At 34.4% G+C, this 15350-nt stretch overlaps 1 protein-coding gene across 1 annotated transcript; it reads right to left on the reverse strand.

Annotated features, from left to right (window-relative positions):
* Window positions 1-3969, reverse strand: LOC114943529 (uncharacterized). The gene is made up of 7 exons (XM_029319169.2): window positions 3093-3969; window positions 1721-2071; window positions 1179-1626; window positions 929-1059; window positions 638-785; window positions 329-443; window positions 1-86 (listed from the first exon to the last, which is right to left on the reverse strand). The coding sequence occupies exons 1-6, from the start codon at window positions 3251-3253 to the stop codon at window positions 345-347; spliced, it is 1338 nt and encodes a 445-aa protein (XP_029175002.2). The 5' UTR covers window positions 3254-3969; the 3' UTR covers window positions 1-86; window positions 329-344.
* Window positions 3970-15350: the final 11381 nt, after the last annotated feature.

The following is a 15350-nucleotide window of genomic DNA, read 5'->3' on the forward strand; positions in this document are numbered from 1 at the left end:
TATAACATTTTATACGATTTTATAGAAGTTATACTTTACCAGCATTTCGTATGTGTACTTCCAAGTTCTATGGAATAGCTTCAATCCTGAAAAAAATATATTTTATATAAAATTACATATAATCTGTAATATTTTATATGGATATCAATATTGCATTATTTTGGGTCGAAAAGCACCCAGCATAATCATGTAATTTCACACAAGTATTTTCTCATTTATACGACTGTGGTAAATTATAAAAAATATAATTCGTGCATAATTATTAATTGAAAACAACCACGCATTGGTTCTTTATTACTACTATATCATATATGAATATGGGACTTACATTTAGTGGATCCCATTTAATGACGCAGCATATTCCAAATTTCGATTACTTCTGTATCATAATTAATATGAAAGTCTAAATAATTTTTATAAAATGTTATTATTTCGAAATATATCTGAAAAAATGGATTAAACTTGAGTAAAGATTATGTGTGAATAGAGTACTAATTACAAAATTAAAAAATGAGAGCTTGTACAATTATTTCTACCTATATATTATACATAAAGCGTAATTAATTGATTCTTTGCAAATTTACAAATATATTAATAACTCAAAATTAATAAAAATTATAAATGAGTAATTGCCAACCTCTTTGATTTCTATTGCAGTGACGTGTCGACTTGAATCAGAGTCAGAAACCAAAGACGTATAATGCGATAGATAGTCGACAAAACAATTCGGAAATTTCTTGCATTCTATGTAAAAACATCGTTCATTTACTAAATTATTCGTGACGCTGTAAACAATAAAAGTATTATTATCTTTATAATTATACAATTTTTATAATAAAATTTGTATGTATATGTGTGCATAATAAGAATAGAAAAATTATCGAAATATTATATTAAAATGACAAATCTAATATATATCTATACTTACTATTTTGATTTCCAAAATATACAGATTTGAAATTCTACTTTTATTATATCGCAACGTAGACCAAGTCTCCTAGCCACGCTTTGATATATTATAAATACCATGATTCTACGTCCACGTTTATTTTCTAAAACCTATGCCAAATATTGCAATATAGAATAAATTAATCAGATTGAGAGATTATTAAGAACAACATATAACAAACATACATATTACCAATAATTATAACATATTATAATCTATAATAACTTACATAATCTATACACATATTATTAATTTTGGAGCTATGGCGTGGTTGAAATTCCAACTTGCCAAATATATATTCCTGGAGTGTATCCATAATCTGCGTACTTTCTGCTTCATCCCAGTGATTATCGTCGATATTGTTGTTTTTCCAATAGAAAAAAGTTTTAGGACTCCACTCAGACGTGGAGAATATCGAATGGTTAGGATGCTTCTCTCTGAGACAATTCAGTACCTCTTGTGCGATTTTATCCAATGATGCATTTACACTGCAGTAACACACATCTTTTCGTGGTTGAAAATATTGTGCCATGAGAGTACAAATTTTTTCCAAAAGAAGTTCTCTTTTTGTAGATTTTTCTATAAATCTACCAAACTCACTTTTAACCGAAGATAGTTTCATATAGTGAGACTTATTGATATCGCAATATCTTTCGATTAGATTGCGATCAGACCCTCTAAAAAATGTATGTCTTAATGTATTAATTAACCAATAAGTACATTAATCTGTGAAAATAATAGCACTATAATATACATATATGAAAATTTTACCCTGGAAGTTGTTTTAACAAGTTTCTAATCTCATCAACGAAGAATGCAAACATTATATGATTTTCGATATACGTAATAGGTTTTACAAAACGCTTATTGAAACATTCATCTAACTGATCATTGGATTTTATTAATTTATCGGTTTCGATATTGTAATCATTTTGTTTTGATAACTTAGCATAATATGTGTTAAATAATTGTAGAGACAAAACTTTTTTTAATTGTTTTACGTAATATATGCCTATTTTGTTAAAGTTTATGTTTTCCTTCTTCCATATGTTTTCTTTATATTGCTTATTATCATTTCCTTTCTTAATATATTCTTCAAATTCTTTTTTCGCATTAGGCCATCTGAAATACGAATAAAATATATTTGAATAAATTTTTTTAATTATGCTAAAAATATTGTTGCATGAGAAATTTATCAAATTATTTAATTTTTTGGAGTAACACTATTTACAATATGAGATAAAATATTACTTTTTTATTTTAATGCAGAATATATAAAATATTCAGTCTAATCTTAATTAAATTTATATCAGATCAGATAATAATTTGCAAAAATTAATACACAATTCATACTTGGCTTAGTAGCTTCAATTTTATATTTATTTTTGAGCAGACATACTTCAAATAAACTTAATACATTTAAACAAGATTACATTTATATCTTTATCTCTCCAAATTAATTATTGAACAATAAAAAACATAATTTTAAAATAAAAATATGATAAAACATCATACTTACTAAATTTAACATAATGAAACGTATAAATGCAAAGTTTCAAATTTTTATAATGTTATATTTTATTGTACTATATATAACATATATATATATATATATATATATATATATATAACATATATGTTATATATAGTACAATAAAATATAACATTATAAAAATTTGAAACTTTGCATTTATACGTTTCATTATGTTAAATTTAGTAAGTATGATGTTTTATCATATTTTTATTTTAAAATTATGTTTTTTATTATTATATAAAAACATGCTTTTGAAAATAATAGAATATATATATATATATATATATTCTATTATTTTCAAAAGCATGTTTTTATATCCTAAAAAAATAAATTCTACTAAATTTAATTAAAATATTTAAAAAGAATAAATTGAGCAATTGAGAAAATCAATTTGTAGATTTACTAAAGGCACGCTACTTTCTACTTTATTTTTAATCTGTCTTTTACATAGATATAATTGAAATTTTCGTTTTATCATGTTTTTTTTTTACATTTATTGTATTTTTAATTATTTTTATTTATTTTATTTTTATAAAATATGCCGAAATTATATACATTGTGCAACACATTAATGAAAGAAAATTACAAAAAGCTTATAAAAAAAATTACCTTTGAAGAAACTTTCTTTCCATAAACTTTTCATATGTAACTGCATACTGAAATCGCTTGCACACGCATCTAAAACTAATGATATCCTCAATAGTAATATCATTATAGCTGAGAATGATGGTTATCATTTCCTCTGGTAAGGTCGTTATCGTGTTTGCCATTATGAGTAGAACAAATCACAAGAAAGTAATTTAAATGAAAATAATTGCAATTTATTATTTGCGTAATTAATTCTTGGTTTTTCGAAGCACACAAAATTTATTAAGGTAATGCTCGTATACATGTGCTAGCCATTTTCAAAAAGCACATGGTTTTATAGACACTAGAAACGTTTTCCACACTCTGGCTACTCCTTTTCTAGAATATTTACCTAAAAGTCTTGTGTTCCTCCCCACTATAAGGTCCTACAAAAATTTTTGTCATGCGCAGAAAACGAAATGCAGAATGGACAAGAATTTCCATTCTACTGTACGCCTTTAAGATGAAAACTAATAATAGAGGATTATAAAATAGTTAAGGTGCACTATAGTTAGATTTTAATTCTAAAATGCAAAGAAATATTATTGAAATCCTGACATTAATGCTGATTTTGTTACAGTCGCAATAGGATCAGTAAATGTTCTTATAATTTTGCAAGTACATATTTTATAGCAATGTAGTTGGCTATAGTAAAAACGATGAAAAGGAATATATCAAATAATTAAAGAAAATTTTATCTATTATTTTTATAGCTTGCGCGGAATATTTTAAAGACCATACGACGAGTTCTATGTAGTTCTACATTTTTTAATTAGTTTTAACCATAAAAGCTATAATTAATTTTTCTACATTTTAGATCTCGATTTACATATCATTATGTTAAGTATTGACATGTATTTTTTCGAAATTTCTTATCATACTGAGGATCATTATATTTCGTTGACGTTTTCTCATATTTTGAAACCTGCTTTAACATATTAAACATATTAATTAATTATTAATAAAGTATTTTAATAATTATTTAATTTATTAATTATTTAATTATCTAATTTCAAAGTTTTTATCAATATAGAGAGCCTTACCTTAATATTATATTATTTAATTTGTTTTAATAATATATATTATTTAAATTTGATTCATATTTTTTAACAGTTGTTAGCTGATTTCTGTCAAAAAATTAATAGAGTTCAAATTTTATTAATTGTTTTAATATCAATTTTTTAGTATAAAATTCAAGAATGGCGCGCCCGCAACGCGCGCTTGTGTTGTCATAGTCTGTTCTTATATTTAAGATCGTCTTAAAACCTCATTCAACCAATCAAGAGATGCTGTGCCGCCATTTGATTGAGTTGAACGAGGTCTTAAGACGATCTTAAATATAAGAACCAACTGTGAATACCGGCCCTAGTCCCTTATATGAAAAAGGCATGTTAAAGTCGATTCTCGCGTGTATCGAAGTCTCTCGAAAGTCTCGAAATGAATCGTTGCCTCTTTTCCACGATGCCGATTGGTTCTGTCATTGCGTTTACTTCGTGAGCGACTGTCATTGCATATTTTGACAGTTGTATGTATCGAGGAAGTAGTGTATTAATAATTCCCTTTTTTAAAAAAGGCATGTTATTGACATTGTTGTGGCTTTTCTGCCATACTGATTGGCTGTCTCGATTTGCGTTGTTATGCGTTAGATTCATAGCATTGAGCAGCTGTTGAGAGGGTTAACAGTTGTCAAAATATAATTAAATAAAATTACAATTATTAAAAAGTTAAATCTCACACACACACATACCATATTATGTAAAACCGGATAATGACGCGCGAGAAACGCGCGCTTGTATTATCTAATTTATTATAAAAATACTAAAATAACAAAAAATAATTAAAAAATGAATTCAAAAAATTAACAAAAAATAATAAAAAACAAAAAAAATTTAATCGTGAGCCTCCCTGGAAAAAATCCTGCGGATACCTATGATTGATGTATTATAATTACAATTATTAAAATTGTGTAATATTAAAAAAAATTATTGTTGATGTACTTCCGCGCGTACAGTGCGGGTTTAAAGCTAGTATTATAAAGTCATTCGACATGTATGCGGAAATGAAGAAAAAAAAATGGACAATAATGCTTCGGAGTCGCATCGCGATGCTTATAATAACACACGTATTTACGATCATAATGGTTCGCGTTTGCGAAGGAAGTGTTCTCTCACATGTCACTGCGCCGCATGGGCCATATATTTTCCCTCGCGCAACAAACGCCGACTCTCCTCTACATCCGCACACATCGACCGTTGTATCGATCTCTTCTCACGAGTGATCGATGCAGAGATCCGAGTCTATCTACGGTCTCGTCGATCGTCACCATCGTCGATATCGTCGTTGTTACCCAATGATTTAAGCTCTTAACCCGAGAGACTCTCCTGCTGTCAGGCACAGAGCGCAAAACGACGTTCCCACTTCCACGTGATCATGGCGTTCACCTCGTTCTCTTCCTTTCTTTCTCTCTTTACGCTTTTTTCTTTCCTTTCCAATTGTTTCGAAAGATCGGTATTGGCGTGAATGTCATATGCACGAACGTATGGGCGGCTCGTATAAACACATATTCACTTTCTATAAACCGTATATCGGCCGAACATTGCCTAATCTATTTTCGCGCAGACAGTCATTTCAATTGTGCTTCGATTTTTTTTCTTTCATATATATAAAGTTGTTGACTTAGGATAAAAATCGGCGCCGATTCAGCGATCAGTTTGGATTGACAAGTGATTTGCAGTCGAAAAGATATTGGCGAGCGGAGAGAGCAATTAGACTGGCTTTGTTCCACAAAAGACGGAATTAAAGTTGAAGTGTGTCCGTTGCGCGCGCGCTAATCTTGCATCGGAAACGAACGGGAACAATTGGCGTATCTCACGTCGATTGCTTCGGTTCTCCCGACTTTCGCAGAGACGCTTTGAATTTACAGTTGCGCCATCGACACGCACAAGATACTCGACACACGCGAGCTCGCGATAATGTTGTTCTACGAATCCGACAGCAGAGACGCGTGTAGTGTAGACCTCACGATTAGTGGATATATTGTATAGCGAAAAGTGAAAGAAGCCGGGCGTCGAGAAAAAGCAAGAAGAGGGAAAGAAGAAAGTCCGTGTAGAATAAGTTCTATATTCGAATTCGTGATCGTGAGGCATGAGATGGTTTCCAAAGGACAGAGAGAGAGAGTGCTGAGTTATGGACACATTCGAGATTTCTTCAGGTTGTACCTGCTGGCAACGGTTAGAGGGAAAGAGCAGTCTGCTTTATTGAATTGGGTTACATGATTTACGATACCGCTTCCCGATCTCGGTCGATCACGGTTCCCTGTCGGGGTTGACTCGTAACGTTAATCCCTTTCAAGCCCACGTCGCTCGTTATTATACGTATCCGTCTTTTGTTATGATCGATAACAGACAAATTCGCGAGAAGCATAAGTAGGTGTCAAGAGATCGTTATGGGTGGAAACAAAAAATTTAATGTCAGGCAAAAGATAAACGATAATTTTCTCACACCGTGATATATAATTTAAGATTAAAGCAGCTATCAAGAATGTTTTTTTTTTTTTACAAACGATAAGAAACAACTTTGCGATAGATGTCGGTGTCAAGGAATCGTTAGGATCCCCGAGATATATAAAGTACGCGAGCTGAGAAATATTAATTTCTCCGGAGAGCGCGATGCTGCAATTTAGTGACGCTCGAGAAAACCCACCTATCCTCGAGGACGAGCCAGCACGTCTGCGCTTACAGGAGATATTAGCGATAAGGTGCATCTGCTCAACTTCAGTTCAACCTGTTGCGCATGGGCAATATTACCGCGGATTGATATACTGCCATGTCGCGGTAAATATGTTGCCCCGTTCAACGTAATGACGTTGTACGGTAATGGCACGATAATCAACGGCGGCCGCGTTAATACTCCAACGCGATATTTGTTGTCGGACCTGAGTGCGATCCTTTTCTGATCTCACAACCGCACCACCGACTTCTGACATCACCGCGCATTTCCGCTCATTGAAATTATCGCGGGACATGATCGGCGATAAAATGGAGTTATGAGCTCGCAATATTTAATGTCAATGTTAATGTTTTTATCGTCTCGCCACTCGATAATTTTACCTTATTCGATTATTGCGAATGTCTCTTGCCGATCCGATCCGTTTTCCACGAAGTAATCCATCATTCTGTATTAAATACAATGCTCCATTAATTTCTAGAAAGTCACTGGGAAGCGTGTGGCAAAGCTCGACGTGGGTCGAGCAATCCCACAGTGCGAAACGATAAGCCGAGAGTGAAATTATTTTGTCAGCGAGCAAGGTAAAACAATTTTAATTCACTCAAAACAAGATATGTACGAAGTACACGCCTTGCTTGCTCATGATAAAATCAGCACGTGGTCATTGACAGACTCATTCAAGGCCGCTTGGAATGCGAGAAAAAATCTCAAAAAAGTCTCCGAAGAAGAGGAATCTGGATGAGATAATCATCAATCTTCATCCAAATAAGCGGTAAATTATCACACCTCGACATAAAGTTCGTATCGAACAAAGATCAATCTTCATTGACGCTTAATTCGTTCTTGGACGAGTTAAATCGGAGCAACTCCAAATAGACTACACATTCGATAACGAGGCTACCGTGTGCATGATGGTCTCCTTCCTCCCTCCTAACGACTCAATCGGGAACACTGTCATAAATATTTGACACGCGGATGCATAAAGAATTGGGTAATCCGACAGATCCGACGTCAAACGCGAGCGATTCGCCGATTCGAAGCGGCCTCGAAATCACGATCTATCCAGGGAACCAGTTTGAGTGCGTTTCTTTGCTCTCGACGAGCTCTCGGGCCCGTTGAGTGATGGCCGGAGCCTAGGGCCGCGCATTGGAGACCGTGTACCATAAAATCGCTTCACTATATCAATCTGCTTATTGCCTCGTCGTATACAGCCTTTGTATTGCAATATAAGCCGGGACGAGGTGTACAAGGGTGTCACCTCCTCTTCCTTCACGTTATAATAAATAGCGTCGGATGAATCTAAGGGAGATCTCTATGCCGAACATGTGTCGGGTATTATGACGTTCGCACGCGCGCTTATTGTCCGTTTACGCAACTTGGCGCTGCGTATATTAGCATAATAGATTCGATCGAACGTGAAGTATATATTGTTTTATACCTGAAAAATGTCTGCACGTGTATTTCCTTTGTATAAGTTGCATAATTTGTTTTGACATTTTATTTTCGCAACAATGTCGACAATGAATTACGTAGTGCACCGTTATCCCGAATATTTTTGAATAAATACAAAAACCAAGCGAGCATTAACAATCTCGTGTATATCGCAATAATTAACATCTTGCGACAACCAAGTTCTCCGTTCAATAGTAATTTACATTCAAATAATATGCTACGAGAGATGTAAAATTTCAGTTAATATTTTCATCACTTACCTTATGATGAGATAAAATTCTTTGAAATTTTGATAAAGAAAAATTGCTCTTAGAATAGATGTTATTAAAAAGATAAAACTATATGCTAAGCCTCTGCCAATATCATATGTTTACTCTCACATTGAATCTTATCAAATATAATCTATATGCTTTCATCAAAGCGCATTTAATTGTAAATTACTAAATTAACAAAGAAATTTTAATATTAATTTATTCAATTGTAATTTATATTTAAATAATATTGCAAGAAATTTTAATTGATATTTTATCGTTTATCTTGTGTTCGATTATATATTTTATGCTACATGCATCATGAGATCAAATTTATCTTTTTCGAATTTCAATAGATATTGAAAAGATATCGAAATAAATTTAACACTAATGTAAAGAAAATATTATTATATGTATGATAAATATATGTCAAGTCTCTGTCAATATCACATATGTTTACAGCCGCACTGAATCTTATCAAATATAATCTACGCTTTCATCAGAGCATACTTAATTGTAAATAAAAATTAACGAAGGAATTTTTCAATCATGTGTGTGTGTAAATACATATAACACACGCATCTCGCTAACGAGAAATTAAAGCAGACAGAAAAAAGCTATTATATATATACATAAATGCCCAGAACTACCGGAGACATCAATGCTGGCACATCGAGATTCACGGCTGAGTCACGGATTTATGGCGACGTGTTCCGCGAGCGGAAGAGCAGTAACACGATTTAACAGTGATTTAATAAGTGGACGACGCGCTGGTGCACACACGATACGAGTAACATCTCTCCCCCCTCGACCAAAGTCGCTTCCACGATCAGACTGCGCGTTATCTTCTTTACCTTTCTCCGTGATCTCTCCTCTCTACCCCGGCAAACGATTCCTCCAGCTCCGCTGGACGCCGCCACACTGGCGCCATGCACTCCCACCCACACTTTCACATTCAGACCGCAGGAGAATGCACGCACGCACGCACACGCGAGAACGGAGCGCAAGTGCGGCGCGTGCATCACGCGTACATCGACGATGATGTCAGGGGAATTTGCACCTGGCGGTGCGCGCATGTACGGTGCACGCCGACGATCGTACACTATATTCGTTACCATACCGCATCACCAGCTAGCACCACGTGGAAGGAGTGTCGGATTCCTCGCCGTTAGAAAGTGCGTGTATATGTATATATGTATGGACGAGAGAGAGAGAGAGAGAGAGACGATGTGACGGCCACATGCGAAATCCTGCGGCCGATGGAAAGTCTCCTCGGCAACTCGGTATGACTACATCTCACTCACTCGAGAGAGGCGAATAATTATCGCTGCTGGTTTACGGCCCCCATCGGCGCGCAACGATAAAGACTATATAGAAAGTAAACGCGCGTATTTCGTGCTATAAGAGTTATTATCGAAGAGCCGAGAATACCTTAAATTGACGATTTCTTTAAATTCCATTAACCCTCCGTCAGCAATCCGGGTCTTTAAGGCACAAGCAAATTTGGATTTTCAGTATGAAGTTTTGGATTTATATGAAATTCTAGATGAAATTGAATCCTGATAAAATCAGCTGGTTTTCTCATATGTTGTAGCTTATAATTTATAGAATAAAAAATGTAATAGGCTTAAAGCTAAATAATATACAATTACTGATTTACAATCAGTCAATCATGAAAATTTTGGGATTTGCGAGCTATATTTGACTAACTGTAACCCAATAATTGTTCATGATTTAGCTTTGAGGCTATTGCATCTTTTGTTCAGCAGATAATAAGCAACGTATGAAATAAACAAGCTAATTTAACCGAAATCCAATTCACATAAGATTAGTGCGAGGTACTTTCGCTTTTGTATAAACAATTGGGTTTAAATTTTGGCTTCAAAATTTATTGAATAATATAATAAAGATATTAACAAGCAATCCAGAATTTTTAAGGATTTTTGAAAGAATCTAGAACATATATAAATAATATGGGATAAACTTAAAAGTGCTAACAGCGTTAGTAAAAAGTGATTGCTGATGGAGGGTATTAAAATCGGTTTATCGATATTCAGTTATATAGAATAGTAATTTGTAACCAATAAGCAATTTGAAATTATCATTGACATTATAACAATGTAATTACATAATCTTAATTTTATCATAACTTTTGGCGTATTTTATAAAATATTAAGAAATAAAATAAATTTTAGGGAAAATATTAGTAAAGTCAGAATAATTCCAGCGATTTTAAGACAACGCATAATTAACGTTGATGCGTATTCTTTCTATACGCTATTACATCTTATGCAGCGCATAATGTTATACCTGGCTTATTGTCCTAAAGGAAAAATAGAAATAACTTGCAGACCGTACGATTAATGATGTCTTCATCAGACACCGCATTAATGCTTGCGCAATCTACGCGGACAATTTGTTTTTACGATGTTACTGTATCCCATTTGATCAGTCGTTGATCCTTACATCCCGTCGAATCGAAGCACAGCCTGAATTCCAATTTTATGCGCGCGGGGACGTGAGAAAGAGGAAGAAGAGAGTAAATGGATGGAGGCACAGGTTGATCAATCTGGCAGATGGGTTACGTGCCTCTCCGGGGGCGGCATCAGAGAGAGAGCGGGCCTTAAGAGGTTCCGGAGAGAGGCTACTGAATTACTGACAGCCAAATAACAGGGCGATCCGCGGCGCGATGTTCCACTCGTTGTCGGCGCCCTTTCTCTTCTTCCTTTCCGCTCGTGAACGGCGCATCTCGCATGGGCCCGCACCGCTCGGGCTGTCCCAATATGGGCCAACATATTATGCATATCGGCCATCGTCGCTCTTATCTAAACGACGTAAGTACGGGCGCATCTCTTTGGAGTAGCCGACCGGCGAATGTTGCCTGTGTCCCAACAACTACCGCTCGTCGGATCGACTTGATTAGGGGGAGAGAGTGTCTTGTCTCTCGATGTCCCTCAGCGAACGTAGCCATTCGGATAAAAGATTATCGACAGCGCGATTGCTGAAATCGATATTGTGTTCTCAGCGGTACCTGAGAAAATGCCATTTATCGCGAAAAAAAAATTGACGGTTCTTATAAAGTTAAATTCGCGCTTGATTATTAACAGCCGTAAGTAAATGCAACGCCGATATGTGTATAGGCGCCTATTCATTATCTCCGTCAAAAGGCTTTTAAAGGGAAGTTACGTAAAACGGCGTATTATGCGCGTGAATACGATTAATTGCCACGATTTGTTCCATCCAGTTTAATGTATGTCCATATAATCACTGTCGTTTGTTCCTTTCTCTCCTACCTAGCCGCGCCCCCAAATTCGTCGTCTTCTGCTTACTTAACCGCGCGCACACGTACCTACCTGCGCAGAAATCGATCGACGTCGATCTTGAACCGGCACGTCTAAGTAAGCCAAGCGCCTCGTACGGTGTGCTCGTTAGTATCACCTAGCTCTAGCACAATAATTACAACCGCGCGCGATATTTTTCTGCGGCTCTATCCGATAAGATCCGGCGCAGAGGTCGCGCAGAGACATAATCTATAATTACATCGGTGCGCCGACCGATGCACATATACAAGCTCGTACATTGCTTGTTAACACACATACATAAGTGCACGATCGGCCCTGCCGTTCTTTTTGCACGAGAAATACGAGAGTACTGAAGGATGCTAGGCTGCTTTGGATTAGCTTGTAAAATAAGATATATCCCCCGTGTGTTTGAAAGGAAAATAATTGCGTTCGGCCATTTGTCTGTGTTGCGTGCAACGCCAAACATCTCAATATTCTCTCTCTACCTTGGAAATATATCGTTATAAACGCACAATAGGGCAGGCAAACGAAGAATCTGTGCCTTTCGTTCGGTGAATGTTTGAGAAGAGGTGAGTCATATGATTCGATATAATTTGCCTTGCGAGCATCGATATATACCTCCATCAATTTTCGAGCGATATGTCATTCCTCAGGAAACGACTGGGTTCTATTAGGATGACGAGGCTGTTTTCCACGTCAACTGGCGCGGATACAAGTACCTTGCGAGCGGATATTAATATCTCGGTTTAGATGCCTAGGCGGAGCGTGACGAATTTCAATCGTGTGAATCCCATCGATATTGTTCATCAAATACGTCGACCGATTGGCAACGGTTAACTATCCTTTAAATAATAAAAGACAAACGAGACGTCAAGATCGCAAGATAGTGCTGGTTAGGATTTTATTACCGCTGATTGTCGACATGATCAACTGATGACTTTCCATATAATTTTTTTCGGGTTATATATTCATCGATTCGAGAAGTACTGATCATATAGTACCTTCCATAAGTTTGGAAACATTTTACATTTTACAGTTAAACAATCGCATGACAGCGATCTGTCATAAATAAAAATGTCATTTGAATATTTCACGATTTATTCATACAAAAAATCTACACAGATCGCTGCCATACGATTGTTTAACTGTAAAATTTAAAGTGTTTCCAAATTTATGGAGGGTAATGCATGTAAAATGGATTTCGGTTAAATCAGTTGGTTTTTCATATGTTATAGCTTATGGCCTGCTGAACAAAAAATGTAATTGCCTCAAAGCTAAATAATGAACAGTTAGTGAGCTACAGCCAATCAACAAGCTTTAGCTTTGAGCCTATTACATGTTTTGTTCAGCAGATCATGAGCTACAATATATGACAAAATCAGCTGATTTAACCGGGATTCAGTTTCACTTAGGATTTCATGTACGTTCAAAAACCCCGCACTAATCCGATATAAAATTGAATCATGATAAAATAAGCTGGTTTTCTCATATGTTGTAACTCATTATACCTATTGAATAAAAGATGTAATTGCCTCGAATCTAGATAATGAACAATTACTGAGCTACAGCCAATTAAAAAAGCTTTAAGCCTATTACATTTTTTTGTTCAGTAGATTATAAGCTACAATATATGAGAAGATCATTGATTCAATTTTACAAGATTTCGTACAAGTTCAAAAACCCCGTACTAATCCGATATAAAATTGAATCTTGGTGAAATCTGATTTTCTCATATGTTATAGCTGAAATTATGACCTGCTGAAATAAATAAAAAACACAGTACTGATTTACAGCCAGTCAAACATGAAAAACTCAGATTCTGCGTATTGCTTGACTAAGTGTAGCTCAGTAACTGTTTATTATTTAGCATAGAGACAATTTCTTTTGTTCAGCAGATCGTAAGCTACGTATAAAAAAATCATTGATTAAATCAAAATCCATTTTTTCATATAAAATTAGTGCAGGATACTTTTATATGAATCACAAGAAATTTATCACATTCATAATCTTCTGAATTGCAGATATCTCTCCCGTTTCGTTTCAATTGAATTGCATATATGCTCTTATCTCTCACCTGTCACGGATTCTATTGAATGATTAGCGCTTAAAACAATGTTGTTTAATGAATTTCAATCGTTGTCGTTATTGCGTCGTTCATCGCTTATCAGGAATACGATTATATAGAAAATATAATCGTATGTCGAGTGTGCATAAGCGACTAATGTAAGTAGCAGTCGGTAGAGAGATAACGCGAACGAGACAGAGACGCGGCGGCTTAAAACATTCGATAAGAAGCACGCGCGCGCGGATGAGCGCTTAACGATTTCATAAAGGAGATAGCGGCCGAAGGTAGAGCTAATTAAGTGATACAATTCCTGCGCCCTAAAGGCTATTAAAGCCAACATCAAACGCACACTTGTCCATGGTAAGAGATACTTAAAATACGTACTGCCACCGAGCATCGACTCGCCTAATTATCCTTGACATTTTTGTGCTCGACGGTGCAAAAATGCGATCTCTTGATATAATCGCATTTGTCATCACATAATAACATAACGATAACTTTATTGTAACGACAATATTTATTGTAAAAATCTCTTTAAATATTACTGTGTCGATCTTTTAATTTTACATTTTATTTTTTACATTTTGAATTTTTTGTAGCACAGGCATAGTTTGTATTATAATTGCACTAGTACACGCACAATTTTTTATTATAATTACACTTTACAAAAATGTACATTTTTCACTATTTTAAATTAGGTAAAGTATTTATTTTTATAGATTTTTCATTTTTGATGCTAAAACGATGCCACAAGCCAATTTTACCATGTGAGATTTCTGAAGTAATTGAAATAAAATATGCAAAAAATGACTTTTTCGTAATATTTGAAATTTTTATAAAGAAAGGTAAATGTTAATCTGGAAATTCTGATCAGATGTCATAAATGTATTGTTCTCATTAAATGTATTTTTTCGTTTTCAGTACTCAAACTTCTATATAAGAAACATTTTGTCTGATTAAAATAATATTTGGCTGTAACAGAGTGTTTAGTAAAAGTTGAAAATAAATTTAAGAACATTTTTAGGACATTTCAAGGAAATTTGCACAATTTTCTAATTGTATTATAAAGATGTAGAAGAAATTAAAAATTTTATTTTCTTTATCAAGTCGATATAATTGTATGTTAATGAAAAATAATATATGTGCATTAAAATCTATAAATAAAAAATATATTATATTATTTACAAAGTAAGATAACATTTTTTCTCGAATAGTCTCAATTGTTTTTTTAGCTGAATGTTTAGAAGCAACAAAAAAATCAAGGATCTACGAAAAATGTAAGTACATTTCCAGGATATTTAAAGAACAAACAAAATTCCAGAATATTTCAAGGACTTCAAGGATTTCAAGAACGGCTAGATACCCTGTATAAACTTATGATTACCTGTTTATGACAAAGGAGAATATTCACGTGATTGATTTCTGGAAGAGATTCTTAATAATC

The sequence above is a fragment of the Nylanderia fulva genome, unplaced genomic scaffold (assembly GCF_048542155.1).
Source record: "Nylanderia fulva isolate GAGA-0341 unplaced genomic scaffold, ASM4854215v1 Scaffold12, whole genome shotgun sequence".
Lineage (NCBI taxonomy): Eukaryota > Metazoa > Arthropoda > Insecta > Hymenoptera > Formicidae > Nylanderia > Nylanderia fulva.

Bases quoted from the DNA above. Each gene is read 5' to 3' on its own strand.
- LOC114943529 (XM_029319169.2), bottom strand. From the start codon at position 3,253: ATGGCAAACACGATAACGACCTTACCAGAGGAAATGATAACCATCATT. The intron at 1,060-1,178 runs GTAAGTTATTAT...TATTTGGCATAG, and splicing joins ATAATATGTGTATAGATTAT to GTTTTAGAAAATAAACGTGG. The intron at 786-928 runs GTAAGTATAGAT...TATTGTTTACAG, and splicing joins ATATTTTGGAAATCAAAATA to CGTCACGAATAATTTAGTAA.